A 24,016-nucleotide genomic window follows, 5' to 3' on the forward strand; every position below is an offset into this window, starting at 1 on the left:
AGACTGTGAGAGGGGGCAGGCCAGGCTGAGGGACCCCTCTCTCTGGTGCATGAATTTTCATGCACCGGGCCTTTAGTCTATATATAAAGCCTAATATGCAAAGTGTCCTCTCAGGACACTTTGATCGCTTGCTATGTCATGTGCTTACCACCAGGGAACAGCATAGAATGAAGGAAGGCCCCAGCCAGCAGCCAGAAGGCCCTAATCACTGGCCATACCTAGGGACCCTACCCGTTCATGAATTTCATGCACCATGTCTCTAGTGGACTATAACAGAAGGACTAAATGGACCTCCTGTACTCAACCTCAGTCCTAGCATCTAAAAAAAAAGATGCATATCAGGTGTGTGTGTGTGTGTGTGTGTGTGTGTGTAGGAGGGATGCATATCAGGTGTGTGTGTGTGTGTAGGAGGGCTGTACATGAGGAATTGGCCCCTGCCTCCAGCAACATTTCTCTTGAGGGTTTTAGTTGTCCCTACATCCCTTTCCTTTGTTCTAAGGCATCAGACTACTTCTCTGGGAAAGATCTATTTGTGGTCCTGAATCTATTGGAAACAAATCTTACAGAGATGACTGTAGACGCCTCCTTCCACAGTGAAATGCAAAGCCTCCTGGAAGGAGGGACCCATACTGCTGGACATCTTGGCGCTTAAGAAGCACTGAGGTCCTGATGTATGACGTTGAATGTGGACCCTCTCAGTGAAGCCCCTGCCCAATTTGATGACATAACACCTGAAAGATGTCTATACCCTCTGGCCCAGTAATCCTCTTCTAAGATTTATCGGGAGAAAATAACTTCAAATGTATCCTGCATTTATGTGGAAAGATATTCAGTTTAGTAGTATTTATATAAATTAAAAATTTTAAGCATCCTAATTGTCAAATAATAAGAGAATTATTTAAATGAGCATTAATATGCACACACATAGGGATACCAAAAGGCCATTAAAAATTATACTACTGAGGATTGTTTAATGTTCTGGAAAACTTTCATGATAGAATAAGTGAAGAAGAATAAAGAAAACACAACTGGACTTGGTGTGCTTGCAGGCCTCTAAACATCATGCATAGACAAAAAATAGAAGAGGGGACATGAAAATTTTAAAATGATTTCTGCAGGAGACAGAATTATAGATGACTATAACTTTCTTCTATAAGTTTTGCTAGATTTTTCCAAATTTTCTACAATAAACAAGCATAAGAAATCTAGCCCTAGTATTGGATATCCCGACTGGATAGCTAATGGGCTGTGGATATCATCCCAAACTGATCTGTGTGGCCAGGGGCTACAATTAGGATGCTCCCCGGGCTTCTGCCAGAAGATGACCCCACCTTTAAAGCCAACATGCTCAGGGACCCACCATGTTGGCAGTTCAACCGGTCTAGGCCCCCAATTGCAATGGAGTAATTGGGAGGGACTGCCTGGGTTTCAAGGAGGTGATTGCAAGAGGCATGATCTCTGACAGTTACCCGCTGCCCGGCGCTCCCGCCTACCAGTTTCGGGGTCACATTGGTGTTCACATGGGTCCAGGAGCCGTCGGGCACAGAGGTCCATGGCCCACGGCCCACTGGAGTTCTGCTGAGAGAAGAGAACCACCTGGGCAGGGTTCAGCCAGTCACTAGCATCCAGCTGGCTCCCTTCCAGCAAGATGAATCGGCTCCCTGCAGGGGAGAGAGAGAAGGCATGCCCTGAGTGCACACAACACACACACACACAAAAACCCATACATACACACAAACACACATACACACACAAGCACACACACAAATAGAAGACAAATACTCATATACAGAGAAACATACAAACACATAGAAGCACACACTCAAAAATAAACACAGATACATATACACACACACATAAAACATATACATACATATCCACACAGAAATACATACACACAAACATACATATACACACACGCACACACAAACCTGCGCACACAAAGAAACACACACATGCATGCAAGCACAAATACATACACACTCTCTGAAGATTAGCCCCAGTCCAAGGCCATTCCTTCTACTAGTTCTGGGCCATCATGAGCTGGTACCCAAGAGAAGTACCAGCAAATGGAAGCAAGGCCACCCCTTGGATGTCTCACTGCATTGTCCCCTGCTGCCTTGCCCCATGTCATGCCCACTAGGGTGGACCTAAGGGATACAGGGGCACAGCAGCTCTGTGATGGTCATGGCGCTGCTCCATCAGACCCGGCCACAGGCACTGGCACTCATCCAAGGACAAGGACCTGCTGTCCATATTCACTGGCCATTAAAGAGCAGGCCCCCTGACAGTGGGGACAGTCCCCACTTGTTTTCAGCCTTACAGCCACCAAGAAAACAGATTCTAGCAAGTCGCTCAGGTGCTCTGGCCTGCACTAATCCGGGGGCTCTCAGAACCTCTATCATTCCTTCATTATATTGGAGTCTCCTGGATTAGAGTAAATTGTTACTATGAAGTTCTAGTTAAGTTACTACAATTAGGAATTTCTCACCAGGGCATATCAAACTGAGGCACGGCTGATTCTGAAACACCTCTGCTCCTCCACTCAGCTTCTCCCCTATCAGGGGCTACAGGAATCTGTATCAACCTAGATCTGGGATGCTCTGCATTTTTCTACCAAGATGGGGGATACTGACAAACAACAGGAATGGGAAACGGAGTGTGCACAGAGAAGAGGTGACCTGTTCAGTTTTTTTAACCTGCTTTTTGATTTCACATGTGAACAATCCAGTTTTGTCCTAAGCCTTATTTATCTGTTTATTTTCCCCTCACCTATAGTCATAGGTAACTATAACCATGACCCTGGCTTCTCTATACCCTCTTGCCGAACCCAAAACCTTCCTCACTGGGAAGGAAGTTGCATCTCAGAAGTGGGCTCACCATCAGCGATTAGGTGCTCAGGGACGTGCAGGGTGATTTTGACAACGAGCGGGCAGCTGACATGGGAGGAGCACACCAGGCCGATCACACAGCTGCTGATGCTGATCAACATCAGGGTGGTCTTATTCACAGGACTTCGGGGAGAGCCCACTGAAAGCAAGACAAGCAAGATACGTGGCGGTAAACATCTTTTAGTGAGAAGCCAACTTATTCTTTTGCTGCCCAACCCGGCAAACAGGGGAGGCAGCTGGCAAACCCTGGCAACAGATGTGTGCAGCCGCATGACCTCCGTGACATTCAGCCTCATGGAACACTATGGCATGGGTCAGAATCAGAGGGGACTTGGCCTACTTGTGGCCCTCAGGGTCAACAATGGTCAGTGGTGTGCAAGTCATCTGCAGTCCCCCTGGGCCAGGTTCACAAGAGAAATGATAAAGGAGGGCATTCTCCCCCTGTCTGCACCTGGCTGAGCTCCAACCTCTTGTCCAAGGGTGGCAGGACCCTGCTTGAACTCCCTGCACTTCCCACAGCTGTCCCAGAGGGCACTCTTCCAAATCAGCTCCTTCACTTCCCAGTAATTTCCTGAGCTTAAGGAGCTTGCACCTATTTTAATAGGTAGGAGTTCCTGCTCTGTAGGGTGTGGGTGGAGGTAACTGAGGCAAATCCACTCTGTATAAGTTGAGGATATCGCACCAGAAGGCTCTCCCCAGTCACTGGGTTAAGGTCACAAATGGAAGCTCAATGAGAAAATAATGGAGCTGGGGAATGAGAAACACTCCCAGTCAGATGGGGACAGGGATGGGAAGGAGGGGGTTTAGTGTGATTTTTGTTTGTTTTGGGTACTAGTGAAGATGATTTCACATGAAGGCAGAACAGATGTGGGAAAGGAAGAAAGCAAAGGGAGTTGCCAACAAAATATGTTGGTCTTTTGGACTTGTCTTGTGATCTGTGTTAATATTTATTACTGATAGAAATAAAAGGCATTTGTGATATCTGAGAATATGCTGTTTTACATACTTTTTGAAATTTTGAATATATACTTCCTTACAATAAATCTATGTGTGCACAGTCACTACCCACTTTACAGGTAAGAAAATGGGTCTCAAAGAGATTAACCTCATTGTGATAGTTAACACTAATGAAGTATATTGAGTGTCAGGGACCAGCGCTCAGGGTCTCGTGGCTCATATCACTTGACAATGACCATCTCATAAGGCAGCGCCACAGAGGAATAATACGTTAGAGAGGCCATAGGGCAGGTCCAGGGTCAAGCTGCTACAAGGAGTGGGGCCAGAACAGAGTGCAGGCCCAGGTGAGTCTGAGCCCTAGCAACAGCCCGATCCCTGGGTCCATGGCTTCACCATCCTTTATGGGAGCAGGTTCCCCAAGTGGGTGTGCTAGCAGGGGCTGGGAGGCAGAGACTCTGGGGTTGGGGGAAAGCAGGCAGCCTCTGGATCCTCTGTCCCTGGCTACCTGGAGATATTCTACTTAAGCTACTATCCTCTGAGCATGGAGTCTATTTCTCCACACTTACTTAAAAATTTGGACTCCTGCCCAAACCAGGCCTGAGTAGCAGAACCACTCCCAGCATGTCCTTCTGGCACTCAAGTGCAAATCCCAAACTAGACTCTCTACTTCCCTTCACCCCTACTCCCCTTCCTGCTTCATTGCCCAGCCAATGGCATTGTCATCTACTTGGTTTCTCAAGTCCTAATACTCCCTCATGTCCAACTCTTCCCACCCTCCCCACCACCGACACTAAATCATTTTTCATTCTGTGTTCAGACTTTCCCTCGCCCCCATTTCTCCCTCCCTGCTTATACTTATCATCTCACACCTGGGCAATGGCAATAGCCATCCACTTGCCTCCCTGCCTCAACCTCCCCCACCCTCACCTACCCTTCAGGCTGCCCTAGAGGGACCCTCCACCAGCAGAGGACAGGACAGTGATCTTTAAAGCCTTAACGACTCCAGCTGAAAGGTCAGGTCCAAGTCCTGTAGTCAAGGCCATGGGCTTTCTTCTGACCTTCCAGCCGTCCTTCCTGAGCAAACCACAGACCTGCACCATGAGCTTCACTCTAATAAACTAGTCACTTCTCTCCAACTAGACCCTTATGTTTATGTCTCTGTGACTTTACGCATGTCACTTCCTCCCCCATAGAATGCCATTTCATCACCTTGTCAGCCAGGTCTACACCTACTCTTCAGTCTCAGCTCAAACAACAGCTCCCTGTAAACACTTCCCTGAAATGTTTAAGAACAAATTCTCACTCATTCCTTGTTGCTCCTCTAGCCCTCAGTACGCCCTGCTGTTACAGCTCTTCTCACACAGTGTTATCACTGTTACGGCCACTTTCTACTGCTCTCCTGTGTTGGCAGGAACTGGCTACCCATCTTCTTGTCTCTCTAGTTCTGCTTATCAACCCATCATCCAACTAACTTCAAAATCTCCAGTCACTCCTAGGACCACCAGAACCAGGGCAGACTTGGTAACATGGCATATGAGTGGTGATCCTGAGTTAGCCAGCTTGTTTCCCTGCTGTATATTCATATCCCGGGTTACAGCTGCCAGACTGAAGTACTTTCACTTGCTTGAAAATACCCTGTTCTTTTGTACCTTTAAGGCTTTTTATACGCCACTTTCCTCTATTGGAATGCCCTTACCATAGGTTCTCCTCGTGCCATAAATTTTTTATATTGTATACAACCCAGGTGCAATTATTTTCTCCTTTTTATTTTTTTGCCTCCAGTTGCTGCCAGGTAGAATGTACTGTTCTCACTTCCAAGTATTCATTTTCCTTTATTTATATTATTAAATTAAGACTTATCACCATGCCATGTTTTCATGTTTCTACCACCTATCACACAGCCTGACCCATGGCAGGTAGGTTATGAAATTTCTTGCTGGCCTGATTGATGTATCCAGTTCAATTGAACAAACACTTTCAAGCATCTATCACAGGCCAAATCCTCCACTAGGCACTTTGGTAAAATAAATTAGGCATACCCATCCCTAAGAAGCTTATAGTCTAGTTAGCAGTAATAAATAGTTGACGTGCTAGGAGAGCTTGGTATTTAAAAGCAGTAGTCTTGTGCTGTATAGAAACTCACTCTAATTCATTATTATGGTCTTTCTCAAACAGGATTTTATTAAAGCAGATCACATTCTGCTTTGGTGTGGCCTGGGCTGATGAGCCCAGGTTGACTATTTCTTATATATAAATATGTAAGGAGGACCAGAGGGCCCACATTCTCTCCTCAGGGACACCAGAGCATCAGACATTGCATTGCCCAGAGCCCCATTGATCTCTCGAGAAAAATGTTAGGAAGAAGTTTTATACTGATCGCTGCAAAGCCTATGGAAACTGGAGCTGAGGACTTAAAAGGGCTTCCTCCAATCTATGGGAAGAGTGCCCTCAGTATGAAAGGAACTCAAGTGTAGGCAGGAGGAGCCAACATGTAGCTGCCTTTTGAGGGCATTGGTTTTTGGTTGGGGAAAATTCTATTGGTCATAATATAATGTGATGTTACTCAAACATCATCCATGGTATCTCAACAGGCCCCTGTCCAAAGTTCTTTAAGATGAAGTGTTGTGGGAACCTGAGGCTGCCCTGTTGAGAATTCTAACAGCAACAATAGGAATTTCATAGACCTTTGCCAGTCAGCAAAAAAAGAAAAAGAAAAAAAAAAGCACGTTTTAATATAATTCAATCATGATGGTTGCCCTATTGTTAACCCATTTAATGTGAGGAAATGGAGGCTCAGAGAGATTGTTGTCCTTATCCAATATCACACAGCAAGCTGATTGGTGCTTGAACCCAGACCTCTCTCAGTGAGGATGGTGATGCCTACAAGTCATAAGTAGCAGCCACAGATGCAGTAGCCACAACTGAAGCCACTAAACATCAGAGTGGAGTCACACAGGCAGTGGGTGCATGGAGGGACAACCCTATCGATGCTGAGCAGAATAAATGAACTAACCTGGACCCTGCCAGGGGAGAGGAGGGAATTGGAGGCGTGGGCTCCAGTGATTCCACTGGGGAGGGGATTAAAGGGCAAATACCATTACACACATTTTTCAGGCAGGGCCTGGGCATATTTTTTCAATAAATTGTTCCTTAATTACCCTGCCCACCCCCATCCCTGCCTCACCCAAACCCAAGGCCAGTGTGGCTGGGTAAGGAAGGGTACATATCCTGTCCATTTTTTCACATATAACACACTTTATCAACTTTTTTCCCTGTCTCTAAACAGCAAAATATGAGACTCCCGAGGCTTCCAGAAGGAATTGAGAGTCTTCTGACCAAGAAATAGCCTTTCAAACAACTTGGAAACCTGTTTGAGAGTGCCATTATCTGGGAGAGATGAGTCTCCAAAACGGTCCACTCTAGGTAGGCTCTTCTTTCTTCCTTAGGACACAGCACCACTTAGAGTCCAAGAATCATTGGGCAAACTGGCTTTGGAGCAGTGAGCCCACAACCCAAACCAGCACCTCTGCAGCTCCCTACCCTCACCTTCCCAGAGCTCCTCTCCCCCCACTTCGCTTCCTACCTCGACTGCGTCTCCGGCTCCGTGAGGGGTCAGTGTAGAAGGTCAGCTGGGGGTCATTTTCTGTCTCTGTGCCAGAATCCCCTTCAGGGTTCAGGAAGGCAGAACCAGCTGTAATGAATAGGACCATGGCAAAGAACATCTTCAGTCTTGTGTTCATGGCACCACATCATTGGGCAAGTTCAAGATAAAAATCAATAAAAATGAGAGCAGGTTGACTGACAATGTGGGAGGAGTAACCACGGAATTGGAGCTTCCTGAGATACAGATTTATTGGAGAAATCAACTTTTATATGACATCAATCACTAAAGCCCTCCCTCCACCCAGCCCATGCTTCTACCAAGGAGGGCTATTGCTGACGGCTACCTGCTGGGCAGGCCCGCATAGATGGTGGGTGGAAAAGGAAGAAAGGGAAACTTCCCTCATTCCAGGTCAGCTTCTGGTTGATATGAGACTGGATTTATGCCTTAAGGGGCATATGTCTAGAAGCCTTAATATCTATAGGATATTATATTTTTTCTGGTTCTAGAATTTATATATATTCAATGTGCAGAGAGAAGATAATAAAGAAAAAACACAAAAATATGTAAAAGCAACAACCCTGATGTCCCCTAAATCTTTTAAATCAGAGAAAAACTGATGTATACCAGTTTTTAACGTTTGATATACATATACTGTCTGCCTTTTCTGATACAAAAACAGATGAACTTTATTAAATCTCCCCTTAAAAATGGCATTCCGCTGCACCTTCTCTTTCATGACCTCATTTTTTCCCATGTCATATAAATGAGAGGCCAACTTTCCATATTAACAGGTACAATCTCTATTGTCGTAAATGGCTGCGTGGTTGGCCACTGGATAGGAGACAGTGTGCAGGCAGTTAACCAGTTCCCTCTTGATAGACACTGAAGCTATTTCCAATTTTCCTCTCTTTTAAACAATGTGATAAAGAGTCTCTGACACCCATATATGCATATTTTTCCAATTATTTCTTAAGGGTACATTCTTTTTGATGAAATTACTTGGGCATCAGGTTTATATATTATTTGAGTTTTTTGGCAACTCATACTCAATAGTCCCCCAGAAAAGATTGCATGAGAGTGGTGGTTGAGTATATTAAGGGTCCTGCCTCCACCAATAGGAAGGAATCTACCTGCATGCCCCAACCTCAGACCGGGTACCTCGAGCCTTGTTGTTGATCCGCTTCCTCTGGCTGCTGGAAGTGTGTGAGAGCAGTGTGGCCTGCTGGTGGTTGGAGTCCACGGGGCTGGTGGCGATGATGTTATCTTTGTACTTGTTCATCAGCGACAGCTTGGCATTGTCACTCCCTGTGTAAGAAAAAGTCAAGGCAAGAACTTTGAGAGAGAAGGTCAGAGAAAGTGAGAGCGAGGGAATCTGCATAAACCAAGGAAGTGGTTTTCACAGAATTAAAATAAGGAACCTTCCAAGTGAGAAGTTGGCAGAGACGGAAATACTCTGATTTCTAGGAGACCACAAAGTTATGAAAATAGTGAAGGAAAAGTAATTCCAACTGGAAGTTCAATTAAACTAATTCTGTGTGGATAGGGTCACCAGGTATGGCCCTTTAACTAGATACAGACTGTAGAATGTAATTTGAGTGTATTCACCCAGAACATGCCCTCTCATCACCACAGTCTGCACTAGTCTCTATTGTCTGACATCCAGCTCATTCACATACATGTTTGTGAGATCTGCTTGCTTTCTGAAAGCAGCTGACTTTGTAACCCCTGAGCAGCATAGGGCTACTTGATGGACTTAGCATCAGGCCAGGTGCTATGGGAATCTGAGACATTGATGATCTAACCCCTATTCTCAAGGAGTTCCCACCTGGTGTGAGGTCCATGCCAGCCTTCTCATTGCAGCCCTGCAGAGAGTCGAGGGTGCGGGTGACCTGGCTGGCAAAGTCTTCCCCTCCGTTCATGCACTCCCTCTGCAGGTGGTGGCGCAGGTCGGTGATGTCATACTCATAGCCATCCAGGATAGGTGTCTCCCGGATGCTCAGGGTGCCACTGGAGTTGTGGCCCTGCACACGGGCATTGCGCAGACTCTCCCGCCCATGCCCACCGATCAGCACAGAGGGGATGTAGTGGATCTCGTTGGCCGCCTCAGCGCTGGCACTCTTCTGGGGCTGGGGGACCCGGCGGCGTTTACACCAGCGGCGGCGAGTGTACAGGATCATTACCAGGCATAAGATGGACAGCAGCAGCGCGATCATGCCACCCTGGAGAGAGGAAAGCAGATGGAGGCAGGGGACGGTGAGCTGGTCCCTCAGAGAGGCATCGCCCCTCTGCTACCACCACCAGTCACTCACTAGTTCATTCATTCAGGTGCAAGAAACACTTGTAACAAGTGTCACTTAGCAAAAAGGGACAGTCTGCTGTTATCTGTGTTTGAGGTGAAAGAAAGATGGGACTGGGATGACCAGTGCATCATTTCAAGTGTTCCACAGTTGCTTCCAACTTAGCAAACAATTTGAATAAAGACATCTTTGTGATTGTATGTGTGTGTGTTTCAGCTTCAGAAATAAGGGGTAGGGTTAGTCTGTTAAGGCAAATCGAATCCATGCAAAGTTACTTTCAGACCAATTCTTTTAGCAGTGTGAGGGGATCTGGTTTCTCCCTCTCTCACATCTGAAAATCAATTGTGTACATATTTTTACTCTGGCTCCACCAACAATCAGTGAGTCCTCTAAATTCGAAACCTCAGCTTCCCGATCTGTGTGATGGAGAAGAGACACCCCCACAGGGTGGTGGTCAGGACTAAGTTAGGTAATAGTGTAAAGTGCCCAATAGAGTGTAACCCACAGAATCAAGGCCATCCTCAGCCTAACCTTAAATATCTCCATCAAAGTGACTGCCCAGCAGGGAAGACCATGGACCAATCTAAAGTGAAGTTTCTATCCAAGTGTGTGCAGGAACCTTACCATCTGATATGACTTTTGGGTCACCACTGACCTGGGAGATAGCCTTCTCCCACTCCCACTGGCCACAGTGATGCTCCCATTCTCACTGCATCTCCAGGGAAGAGATCAAGACTCCTGCCCTAGAGTCAGGCTGGCAGGAGAGTTTTCTTCTGAACCTTATGCTCCAAGTCTACCCTCTGAAGCCATAACTTAAATACCAGGAGCTGTGAGTTTGTCAGAGATCAGGATGCAGTGCTCCAAGATCGAGCCCCTCCCTGGACACCTACCCAGAACAGGGCTGGGAGGGAAAGTCTGGCAAGCCTGTGCTGCTCAGCACCCAGAAGACATAAATTGTCCTGTGCACAACTGTAACCACTCCTTTATTTGGTCCATGTCTCTCCAAACCTATTTCATTATGTGGGGGTGTGCCACACGGCTCCTCTCTTGATCAACCTTGGGCTTCAATCACTGTAGCCCCGTCATACAGGCTGGAAATGAAAACCCCACAGGCTGAGTCAATATTATTCCCCCATACTTCTTAAAGGGGACTTTTTCCAATCTCATAATCATTATGTCTTGGATTTATAAAGTTTCTCTCCCTGTAAATCTTTCCATTTACCCTCCCTCTCCTATCATCACTGTGAACAAAGAAGCATGTGCATGCACATACACACACAAACATATACCAACAACACACACACACAAACATATACAAAAACACACATTCACAATACACACACACACAAACATTCACAAAATACCCACATACACACATAAACACAAACACACAAAAATATACACGAAACACAAACACACACACACACACACACACACACACACACACACACACACACACACGATGTTGAAACTTTTGAACAGGCAGCACAGAGGAGCTGAGACAAGAAGCAACAGAGTAGCTGCCAAGTGACAGGTCACACCAGGTGGCTTATTGGGGCCTCCAGGTTTTCAAATGTTTTTTATCTGTGGAACTCCTTCTCCTAGTGAAATCTCTTATGCAAGTACAGAGCAAGCATAAACATGAAGCTGCTCAGGTTATGGCTGGGGTGAGAGTCCACAGCCCCGAATCCTGGCTCCTTGCTGACTCCCTGCTGCCCTGTCCTCCACCCTCCATCCGGGGTCCTGAAGACGTGCACACAAGCCTCTGGGGCTTCGAAAGTGATGTATCTGAGCCCGCACCAGTTTGCTGAGAGGGAATGCTGAGTCCGACCCAATCGGTTTTCCACAGACCAACCCGTGTCTCAGAGTCAGACCCATATCCTTTCCTTCACCCCAAACTGAAACTGCAACAATAGGTAACTAAACCACACAGGAAGAAAAACTTGCAGAGTGAGAAAAGTTGTCAGACACTGAATTAGGTCTGTGCAAGCAAGAGGTAATTTCATTCCCTAAAGAGCTCTAAGAGTAGCATAAACATCCATCTCTGAGGAATGGTTTAAACACCATCTTTCCTGCTCACACAGACGTTTCAGGAGCCCCTTCCACTCGCCCCTCCCCCCTGCCCCCAATTCTCCTTCAGATGGCCACTGCAGGGCTGGAAGATCAGTATTAGGTTCTTTCCTGATATTATCCTATATAATAAAGAGATAATATGCTAATTAGACTGAACAGCAGAATGTCCGTCTGGACATCCTTCCGGATGACTGTCCGGACGACCTTCTGGACGAAGCTGGGACTGCGAGGGCTGGCCAAGACTGAGAGGGGCTGCGAGGGCAAGCTGGGGCTGGCTGGGGCTGTGAGGGCCGAGCCCCTTGCACGAATTTTGTGCATTGGGCCTCTAATGCAGGGATAAAAAGAGAACAGTTGTCTATTATGGGGTCTTACTATGTATCAGACATTTGTTTTAATTGCTCCACACTTTTAACTCTAAGGGGTAGAGTTAAACTATTTAATTAGATTACATGCTCCCTATTTTACATTTGAAAAGGCTAAGGCACAGAGAGAAAAACACACAGTAAAACCCAACTTGCCCAAAGTCACACAGCATATGGCTAGGGCTGAAATGGGAACAAAGAGACTGCCACTTCAGAGCCCCTACTCTAACCCACGTGACCACAGTCATCCTGAATGAGTTTCATTCCTGGCATATATATCATAATCCTAATTCCTCCTACATCCATCCTCACTTCTTGAAGGAAAAGAGGAACTATTCAAAGTGCCCATCCAGCTGACCGTGGGTCAGACAGCACTGTCATCAACATATGTCCTTGGACTAAACACCCACAAGGTATTCCACCTAGGACCCATCAGCAGTGGGAAATCCACACTCCCATTTTCAGGTCATACATTACTTCCTGCCTGGAGGAAGTGGTTCTCAACCTTCCTAATGCCGAGACCCTTTAATACAGTTCCTCATGTTGTGGTGACCCCCAACCATAAAATTATTTTCGTTGCTACTTCATAACTGTAATTTTGCTACTGTTATGAATCGTAATGTAAATATCTGATATGCAGGATGTATTTTCATTGTTCGCAACCCACAGGTTAAGAACCGCTGCTAGGCCCTCAACTTAGTTGAATTTCAACAAAGAAATCTGTGTTCTGGTTCAACTGTGAGACTCACTGAAAATCTCTAGGTTCAGCTCCTCATTTTCTGATAAAGAAACAAGGCCCAGAGAAATGACAAAGCTAGACAGTGCCCAATTGGCTCTAGACCAAGATTCTCGTTCACTGCTCTTTCATGGGACTGTTTTGGTTAGGTTAATGTGAAATTCCCATTTCCACGTGTCCACCTAGGCACTCAGGACTAGTTTATGTTTATTTTGTCAAAAACATGATGACTTAAAGGAAGCTAGAACACACATTTTCATTTGGCTAAACCAGTGTATTTAGCATCTCTAACTTGTGCTGGCAAAACATTTCCTCTGCTCAGAGTAAGTGATTCCTGATGATCTCAACTCTTTAATAATCAGTTACCAAAAATGAGTTCCAGACACCAGGTGAAATAGCACAGGCCCCGGAGGGAAGATTCTCAGGTACTCACTGATGTCGTGGGGTAGTTTCTCTGCTTCTAGAATCCAGATTTGTGGCAAGTGCCACAACATTTTGATACAGCTTATCGATTGTGGATTATTACATACACTAGAGGCCCAGTGCACGGGATTCATGCACTAGTGGGGGGCATGGCCTACGGGATTGGCCTGCTGTGGGAACGTCACTCACCCAGGTCAGCCAAGGGGCTGTGGACCCGCCCTCTGAGCGGCTGCTCCTGCTGTGGAAGCGCCTCTCATCCTGGTCAGCTGAGCAGCCCTCCCACTGTGAGAGCACACTGACCACCAGGGGGCAGCTCCTGCATGGAGCACCTGCCCCCTGGTGGTCAGTGCACGTCAGTTACTGGTCAAGTAGTGGTTTTGATTATTCTGCCATTCGGTCGCTGGACTTTTATTATATAGGATAATACTACACATACATAATGCTATGCGATATTATTATGTAATTTGATACTAATATTTTATAATAATGATTTGTAAAATCACCACACACAAATTCCTCTGAATTGCTTATCTGCCCTATCCAGAAAGAAATTCATAGGTAGGCTAAACTCTCTCTCTCTCTCTCTCTCTCTCTCTCTCTCTCTCTCTCTCTCCTATAATAAAAAAAGGCACAAGTGTAGCCTACTGATCACTTTCTACAGAGACAACTTGGAAATCCAGTGTTCACCTCTGATTACTTTTACAGTCCTGTGATAAACTGTAGTTCTTTGATATTATTATTACTTGTGATCTCTCGTACTTCCACAGAGGATTTTTCAGCAGTTTCAGTAAAAAACACATATGATCTAGGATTTTCTTTCAAATCATCTAATGAAACAAAGAGGTGGGGCAAGTGGAATGGAAAGAAAGCCTGGGCCACCAGCTGTAGCTAGGAGCTTCCTGATAACCAAGTCGAAGAAAGAAAGGCAAATTGCCCGTATCTTCTTGTCTGACAAAAGCCAAGTCTGTTGGGAGGAACAGACCTGCTCCATGCATTCAACCCCAAACAGACTTCCACCTGGATGTGAGCATGAGCACATGACAACATAATGGATCTATAGAAAGTGCTAAGAGTTCTTCACCCACACGACTCTGGCTCTGAGTTGCTGTAATACCTTAGCTGTGCTCGGAGCATATTCTTCATTTATGTGTCTTAGTTTGCTTTTATGGCATTAAGAACAAAACAAAATTAGGAAACATCTGGATCCAAGTGAAACAAGTTGCAAACTATGAATCTTAAAAAATACCCTTTGCCAGTGTGGCTCAGTTGGTTGAGTGTTGTTCCATGCACTGAGAGGTCACAGGCTCAATTCCCAGTCAGGGCACATGTCCAGGTTTCAGACTCAATCCCCAGTAGGGGGCGGGTAGGAGGCAATGGATCAGTTTCTCTCTCCTTCCCCGCCCCCCAAATCAATAAAAACATATTTAAAAAAATAATAATAACACTGACTGCATGATATGAAATTATTTTGCTCTTTGTTCATCTTTCCATGAGTTTTCTGATTATTCTATTGATTTTCCTCAAAACTGAACATTTTGTAACTGGAAGTGCATTTGGGGTATATGAGAATTCCACATCTATTAATAAGTTGCTTGCAAAAAAAGTGGCATTTAAAAATATGTTTTTCTTTAAAAATCAATAAATCGTTTCTACTGGCTTTAACAGAGATCAAACAAATGAAATCAGCTTTTATTTTATTATGACACTGACATTTTCGGCACTTACCCTAGAGAATAGCATGAGGTTTGTCAGGTAATTTGCAGACTTTAGAATCTTTTATATAACACCGATGGTGATTGCCCAAGGATAGAACATGCTTGGCAGATCTCCCTTCTAAGCTTAGCCCAGTCATGTAGGTCAACCACAAGGCCATCTCATTATCTGACCTGTGTATTGGTTCTGGGTATGGGTCACATCTCCCTCCCTTAGTTAACTCCTCCTTGTCCTTCAAAGTGAATTTAGTGACATAATCTCAGAATATGTTTCCCTAATCTCGCTGAATTGCCTATAGAACCCTCCATATGACTCTAACCACAAGGACGTTTACCTTTGATTTGCTTGTCAATCTCATCTAACTTTTAGACTTAATGAGAGCAGGAGCCACCAAGGTCCAGGGTTAAGCTCAGTGCATGGCATATAGCAAGTGCTCAATAACTGTAAAAGAAAGAGACGGAAGGAAGGAGAGAAATAGAGGTAAACTTTGAGTATATTTCAATATGGACATCTTCTATGGGCCTGCAAGCAAAGCTTATATAAGTCAGTTGCTTATGTGACTCATTCATTCAATTCATTCCTCGATCATTCACCAAGTACCTACTCACTTTAGCAAGGCATTTTTCTAGTGGTCACTGTTATGGGGATTCTGCCATGACTAATACAAGTATAGATCCTGATCTCGTGGAGTTTACACTGGAGTTAGAGAAAATAATCTGTATAACTCATTTTTAAAGGTAAATGCAGGCACAAAGGAAGATAAAAACAGCTCACAGGGGCTAGAAGGCAGTCATTACTCTTCTTCTTCCAAGAGAAGAAACTGGGACAGGTAAAGAGATCTTGGACTAGATGGTACTCTAGGTATCATCTCAGGGGTGAGAGGAATCCTTCTCTTACCCCAAATCAGTGTCATATGATCCCTAGATCTCAAAATAAAGAATCTGGATCTATCAATGTCATCAACACTTAGGATGTCACCTGGATTTTGTGAACCCTTGGCAAAGAAATGGAAAAGCTGAGATTTGTTTCCAGCTACCATCTGTCAAGGGACTACAGCCAATTAATCAGCTCACATTTCAAAGATGTTTCACCCTAGGAGGAACCAGAGGAGTGAATCTGAGACATAATTAATTATCCCTCAAGACAAGTGGACAGACTGAATTCCAGTGATATTCCAAAGGGAATTAAAGGGTGGCTAACAAAATAAGATTTAAATAGACAAGTTCGGTGGCTCATGTCAACTATTTCTCCCCAGTAACAAACCCGAAGGTCTGGGCACAGGTCCCCTCTCATGTATGACAATGATCACTCACATTTGTCTCTGGCTTTCAAAGGAAACAGACCAAGAGGAGAAAAACTAATGCCCACATGGGCAATGCTGGCTATATTCTAATCTACATTAAAATGGGCCAGGGATAAGGAATGAATGAGGTAGATAGGTGACTTTTCAAAGTCTCGTCCAACCCTGTGTTTCTATGAGCCCAATGGAAAACCAGACCCAAATTACTAATAACATGAACATCACCAATAAAACAGCAGGGCTAACCAGTAGAATGATAACGCATAACTTTCTGAAGCTACCTGAGGCCTTCATCTATCAAATGAAGTGATTGAAAGACCTGAATCTTCCAACCTGAACATGTCCTGCGTGTAATACTGGTCCCTGTAGAACTGGAAGTAACTTGAAAGAGGTAAACCGATGGTAGAGAACATGTCTGTGAGCAATTCCTGCCCAGTAAAGCCAGAAACTGCAGACCACGGAAATAACGGACCCTCTCCTTCCAAGGTGGGCCAATGAAGTCCCCATAAGCCAACCTACCCACTTCCCCAAAGGCATAATAAGGCCTTTGAAATCAGATGATGTCATTGAAATTGCAGTAACAAATTCTTGACCTTGAGGCTCCTTTTACTGCCAGAAGGCATCACCTAAACTAGAAGAGAAAGCTCCTTGGTTTGTTCTTCCGGCAAATTCTCTTTTCTGTGATGGCTGGTGAATAGAAATCCATTATCCACTACCCGTCTTCTTCCCAAATGGAAGACGAGAGAAACACTTTAAGCATATTAAGTACAGAGTTCAATTTATAAATTATTAGGAACATTACCTCCCCTTGGGGGCTTTCAGAAGTCTTTAATCGTGTAGAAATGCCTTCCAGTTGCCATGGGCCACCACATTAATTAGGAGGCCTCAATATGTCCTCTGGGCTTCTGACGTGAATTGCACATCCCACTGGCAGGGGACAGACCCGCCTGCCAGGTTAGCCTCTCACTGGGGCATGATGCCAATGCAGCCTGCTGTCGTGAGCTGCTTCAAAACCTCTTCCCCATTCTTCTAGATCAAGTATCCAAAGCTTAGGAAAGAAATAGGATGTCTCTCCAATATCCCCTCTCATTAAAATGTAATTTGTTGGGTAAAGGTAGGGACCAGGCAATTTTCCATAAGCAAGAGGCACACTCTAAGAATAAGGGTCTTCCAGGTCAGGCAGGTTGACATTTGAGGGCACTTCCAAACGAAGAAGCCAAGAGCATGGAGTTTTCTCAGGAGGAAACTCAACTGTATAGCTTTACTTTTTTGTTTCTAGGTCTGAAAGTTTTAATTCTGTTAGGTTTGATCACTACCTATGTCTTTAATCTGGAAAGTTTGTCTTCAGTTTCTTCATGAGACTTCAGGAGTTTCATCTAATGACAGCCTGAAGCCCTACAGGGAAGTGGCCGGAGGCTAGTGTGCTGGAGTCAGCCTGGGCTATTTCAAGTTGTTCTCTTTCAGATTCTTTTTATAGAGCTGCTTTTTTGGTTTTGGGATTTTTCTTGCCTCAGAGCCTTCATTTTCTGTCCCAGAGCAAAAGCAAAGGAGTGCATTTGCTCATAAGTTGCTCAGAGCTGTCTAATCATTAGCAGCTTCAGGGACCTGTCCTTTGATTTGACCTGTCTATCGTTTAATGAGAATGCTAAGGCCAACTGGCGCTGAGAGAAGTAGGGTGAGAGAGAAGCAGCTTGTTATGGGCTGAGTTTTCTAGGTCCAAGGCGACCCTAATAGATCACCTAATTCCAAAGAGTGGCCTAGCCTCCTGCAGAGCTGGCAGCAGTGAGGAATCAGGTGACAGGGGCAAAGCTGAAGTCTTCACATCCCTCTAGATCAGTGGTTCTCAACCTTCTGGCCCTTTAAATACAGTTCCTCATGTTGTGACCCAACCATAAAATTATTTTCGTTGCTACTTCATAACTGTAATGTTGCTACTGTTATGAATCGTCGTAATGTAAATATCTGATATGCAGGATGTATTTTCATTGTTACAAATTGAACATAATTAAAGCATAGTGATTAATCACAAAAACAATATGTAATTATATATGTGTTTTCCGATGGTCTTAGGCGACCCCTGTGAAAGGGTCGTTCGACCCCCAAAGGGGTCGCGACCCACAGGTTGAGAACCATTGCTCTAGATGTAAACTTCACCATGTTCTGAGATGCTGCTGCCTAGTCAGACATTATGATGGAACCCCAATCGGTGTTAAGACAACACTGATAACCACGTGTGTGGTTATATGTGTGCATGCACATGCATGAATGGGTGACAGGTAGGCTAGGACAGTGGTCGGCAAACTCATTAGTCAACAGAGCCAAATATCAACAGTACAACGATTGAAATTACTTTCGAGAGCCAAATTTTTTAAACTTAAACTATATAGGTAGGTACACTGTTATTAACTTAATTAGGGTACTCCTAAGGCTTAGGAAGAGCCACACTGAAGGGGCCAAAGAGCCGTATGTGGCTCGCGAGCCGCAGTATGCCAACCACGGGGCTAGGAGATAAAAGGGTCCACACAAAAGCAAAAGCACCCCAGGTCGCTGTCTCAGCAAACCCAGGACAGAGCTGCATGAGACAGGCTGCCTCCATGGGCTTTGTGCATCAGCCCTGCAAATCTTCACAAGCCAAGCATGAAGCCAATAAAGAAATACTCCAGCTGGGTAACCCTCAATGCCTACTCTTGGCCACATTCCTTTCCTCCTTTCCTCTTCGTTTTTATGCAGTAGGTGATCTTCATGAAATAAAATAATAACAATAATCTGCTCCATTAGGACCAACTGTTACGGGAATTACTGAACAAGTAACAGAAGAGGCAGCTGGCACAGTATATGCTAATGACCATTAGACTTTAACCCTCTTTCTCTCTGAACATAATGGAGTTGTTAAACCCTTCTTCCCCCTATTTCCTCAAAGTCAGACAGTCCAACTCAAGGGGAAGAGAGAAGGTCTGAGAGATATAGTCACTTCGTGGGCAGCAGCTGGAACTGAGCAAATAAAAATCACCATTCAAGACTAGTCACTGAGGGCAGACCTTAGGCAAGGTACCTGGGGAGGAGGGGGGATTCCAATGCCCTGGGGGGATTACTAGGCTTCAGATGAAAACAAATGGGAACACAAGGGAAGAGAGATTCAAAATGTCAAGATTTCTCTGAATTTGGTACATAATCGCCAATGTCACTCTCTGAACTAGTGAAGATTTAAAAGGTCTGTTTTTTTCCCCAAATACAGACTGAGATGAGCCCTTAATGGCTGTACTATTCAGAGATGATAGTTGGGACAGGTGGAAGGCCCTTCACATTGTGTGGGATTTGGTCACATTCTTGTCCCACACAGAGAAGTACAACCTTATCTTCATAATTGCCATTACGTCTGTTGTGTCATTGCTTAGGAGTCCTGCCTGGTCTTCTCTCACAGTGGGATCTCCAATGGCACTGTCCCTCTACTGAGAGAGGTGACAGCCATACATAGCTGATGGTTAGTTTTGTGAATATCTTAAATGCTACAAACCATTGTGAAAGCTTTTCTCAGCTTCCTACAGCAATCCAGCCTATGTGCTCAATTCCTCCCCTGAATCCTGCTTTATTTTGCTATTCTAGGCACAAATTGCCTTATTCTTACATATCACATATTGGAGAGATAATAATAACTATCATTTGTAACTTACCATGTGCCAAACAGAGCACATAGTGAATTACATTCATTATTTTATTTAATCCTACCCACAATTATAAGCAGAATTACTATTTCCATTTTTTAAATGAGGAAACAGAGGATAAGAGGGGTTTAATAACTTGCCCAAGTTTACGCAGTAGTATGAGGCCAAAGATTCAACCACTGATAATACTTATGTATTCCATGACCATGAGTAGAAAGGGGCCCACCACTGTAGTCTGGGCCCTGATTCTAGAACTTCCCATATTCTTTAAATTAAGCCCTGAATGGCCTTGCTCCTACACACATAACTCTTGTGGTTATGCAAATGAGGATTCCCAAACATCCACACTTAGAACTATCTACACTGCCTGCCACAGAAGCCCCAATCTTCTTCAGTTAAGCTTATCATTGGGTTGACCAAATGCATAATTTCAAGCAATAATTTAATTGTGCCATGGGTGACCATACTTGTCAGACTGTCGTTTTGAAACAGGCAGGGAAAACTATAGAGATCTGTTCTTAAGTAGATGTTTTCTAAGTGAACTCTGTTGTCTCCAGGGTCTACAGGCAACAGATGCTCACTCGTTTCCTTGAGAGCAGTCTGCCACCCATGCACACGACTTTGCTGTCTATTTGCTGTCTGCAACCCCTTGTTCTGGGATCAAAGACCTAAGAGGAATGGCAGATGTTTTCCACAATGTAACAACACATGTAGAAGACAGACTGGGGAGAAAATCTTGAATTTGAACACTTTCAGGGAAACTGGGAACTGCAACTCAACAAACTGCTGGCCAACAGATTTGGAGAAGGTAGGAGAAACCCTGCGGATCAGTTTTTGCGTTAGGTAACAAAGGGTAATGGTCATACCCAATGCAAGTCATTCAATGTTGGTCAAATACAGAGGCTAACAAAACTCATCTGCATTGCTTTCTGCTTACAAACCTCCTTGAACTTGTCACTGATCTGACCCACAATACTGAGGAAAACAGTGAGCATCCACAGTCACATCCCTATAACACTCCAGCTGTGACTCAATTTTGGCATCCAAAGAAGATGCATATTAGAGCTAAAAAAAATCCGAGGGGGGAAAAAACCCAAGAGGGAATTAAGGACTAGAGGAGATGACGTACATGTACAATTAGCACATCATACACTGAAATCCCTTCCAAGACCTATTCCTTGCCAGCAAACTTTGGCATCAAAGGGGGTTGGGAGAGAGAAGACTGACAGTTACAAGAGTCTCATCTTGGGCCAAGCACAAAGTGCTGTGGCTCTTATTCCTCCCCCCACCCTGCCTTAAATTATTAGAATTCAATTTCTTTCTGGAACTAATCAAGCCCCAATCTGGGAGAGGCCTGGTTTGTGAAGGCAGCTCTGAGAGACACTGCTGTTCTCATTAGGGCAGGCTTCGTTAACCCACCAGCTCCAACATCAGCGGCAGATTGTCTTCAACTAATTACATTTTCGCTAGGAAAGCCATTGTACAAGTCTTCAAATCCTTCTCATCATTAATTTAAAAAAACACACACAAAAAAAATAAAACACTGCCCTGCCCTGCCTCCTCCCTCCCTGGCACCCTACCCACCCCTCACCACATGCTGTCAGCTCTGTCCTAGTTTTCTAGTTTTTTTCTCTTGTATTTGGCTTTAGTTGGGGGGTGGGGTGATGAGGTAGAGTAGAGACCCTGGCACCTGTAAGCCTGATTTCTTCCCTAGCTGACCAGGGCTCACTCTGTTCCTGGCCAGATGCTAGGCACATAAGCCAGGAACTTGGGCACAGGTCCAGGCTCATCAGCAAGGATGGGCCAGAGCAAAGGGAAGCTGGAAGCTGAGTCCCAGCTCTGCCCTGCCCCCTTGGGTACAGACAAAAAGCCCAACACTGGTATTGTTTTGATTTACTAATCAGGAGCTTGATGATGAAGAGTGAATCCATAGGTCAGTCCGATCCGGCCAGAGACACTCACATGATACAAAGAAGGTCAGGGTTTCTTGCTTCCAAAGCAAGTAATGAGACACACATCACCTGCCCAGCCAATGCTAAATTCTGCACCTGGGGTGGGCATGTGTTCCTGACCCCATGAGGGCCATTCCCAGCCAACCTGTTAACAGCATGACGACTTAATTCAGATCACAGTGTTCCAGGGTTTAATTTTTCTAGTTTTTAATTGTGCTGATTTACTTGTTCTATTCTTAACATTCAGCTCTATTGTAAGGGAGAGAGAGAAATAAAAAGGAGGTTGGGAGGAAGGCGGGGAAGAGAGATAGATAGCTAGAGCTGGCGGAGGGGAAGGGGCCTTGTCTGTGCCTATTCCTGAGCCTTTGTGCTCTCCTCCACAGCATGTCCACTCACCCTCCCTCCATTCCCTTAAGTCCCAGCATAAATCCCTCTTTCCTAAAACTGACTTTGCTTACTCCAATCCTCAGAAATGTCATTCTCTCCCACACCCTAAAGCATATGTGGACATTTCTGAATTAATCTTTAACACCTAATTCTGCTGTTTCTAGACTTGCAGGCAAAGACCATGTGTTAAAAAGTTTCTACAGCCCCAGCCCAGCCCAGGGCCCAGGAAGCCTGGTGCCCACAAGCCATGCACAGCGTGATTAACTGCAGGGAGGCACACCCAGATAGCTTGGCAAGGTTGGTAAAGCATAAATAGCATGATGTTTACACACGGTGTCAGTTCAGACTCCAGGCCTCTATCTCAAAGCCCATCTTCACTCCTCTCAACTGGCCTTGCCCCCAGGAAGAAGTTAGCTGACAGTAAGGTGTCAGCCTCCTCTCTCACAAGGACGTTCAAATGGCCGGTCCATGCTACAGAGCCATCACCCAGAAGACATTAGCTGTGCTTTCAAAAAGCGTGATGGCTTAGACTTATCCAACCTCAGTGTCATTTATACTTTTCTGTGCCATTAGCACCCTGCTGGGGGAGGCAGAGTGCGCCTTTCAATGGACAGGGATTTTTTTCTAGTAAGTGACCTGTACTTAGAACTTACCTGTACCTTACCACACAGACCTCTGCCTAAATAGAGTCTCATCCCCAGAGAGGGCAAAGAAATGTGCCATCACATTTTATTTTATCCTCATCTGAGGATATGTTTCTTGATTTTAGAAAGAGGAAGGGAGAGAGAGAGAGAGAAAAACATCAATGTGAGAGAGAAACACCGATCGGTTGCCTCCCATACGCATCCCAACCAGGGATCGAATCCACAACACCTAGGTATGTGCCCTGACTGGGAATCAAACCCGCAACCTTTTTTTTGTGTATAGGATGTTGCTCCAACTAACTGAGCCACCCAGCCCGGGAATGTCATTGCATTTTATAATCCTAATTATAGGAAGAACTGGACCATATGCTTTACAAAGGGAATGATGTAAATTTTTTTTAAAAGTCCCTTCTCTTAGAAACCAAAGCTTTATATTTTTTATTAATCTATGCATTACACACACACACACACACACACACACACACACACACACGGGGGAAAGTAGGTTTACAGTTGTTTGTATGGAAAATGCAATAATCTATATATATAAAAGCCTAAGTGTCCGTCCAACCATCCGACCAGTAGCTATGATGTGCACTGGCCAGCAGGGGGCAGGCGCTCAGCACAGGAGCTGCCATGATACACATTGGCCTTTTAAAAAGAAACAGCACTGCGGACCTGGCGCTGACAAACCAACACTCAGCTTCCCCCAAGTGGGACACAGGCCCCGCCACCACCCCAGATCGCCAGCCCACCAAATCGCAGCCAACACTGCCAAGACCCCATGTCGCAAAATGCGGCTCACAGTCCAGCCCAGCCCAAAAATGGTGGCTGTGGGCGCCAGGTAATGATGTCACGTAGCAATGCCTGGTTTCCTCTCCCTAGCGACTAGCCTCCTTGGAGTTTCTTCAGCCCAGTAACCCAACTTGCTTTATAGCCAGATGCAAACATTTTACACTTTAACCAAATGTCTGTGAAGCATTTTTCCATGCCTCATCTCATTTGATCCTCACAG

The 24,016-nt window shown here is 45.0% G+C and overlaps 1 protein-coding gene across 1 annotated transcript in view; it reads right to left on the minus strand.

Moving 5' to 3' along the window:
* The window catches only part of ASTN1 (astrotactin 1), a 285,260-nt gene that overhangs the window by 141,689 nt on the left and 119,555 nt on the right, over positions 1-24,016 (minus strand). Inside the window, exons 3-7 of the mRNA XM_014540914.1 lie at positions 9,278-9,671; positions 8,611-8,757; positions 7,432-7,539; positions 2,881-3,030; positions 1,494-1,661 (exon numbers count right to left, since the gene is read on the minus strand). Coding sequence (XP_014396400.1) covers positions 1,494-1,661; positions 2,881-3,030; positions 7,432-7,539; positions 8,611-8,757; positions 9,278-9,671 — 967 coding nt within the window. The remainder of the gene's footprint in view (positions 1-1,493; positions 1,662-2,880; positions 3,031-7,431; positions 7,540-8,610; positions 8,758-9,277; positions 9,672-24,016) is intronic.

Source organism: Myotis brandtii, unplaced genomic scaffold, assembly GCF_000412655.1.
Source record: "Myotis brandtii unplaced genomic scaffold, ASM41265v1 scaffold250, whole genome shotgun sequence".
Taxonomy (NCBI): Eukaryota; Metazoa; Chordata; class Mammalia; order Chiroptera; family Vespertilionidae; genus Myotis; species Myotis brandtii.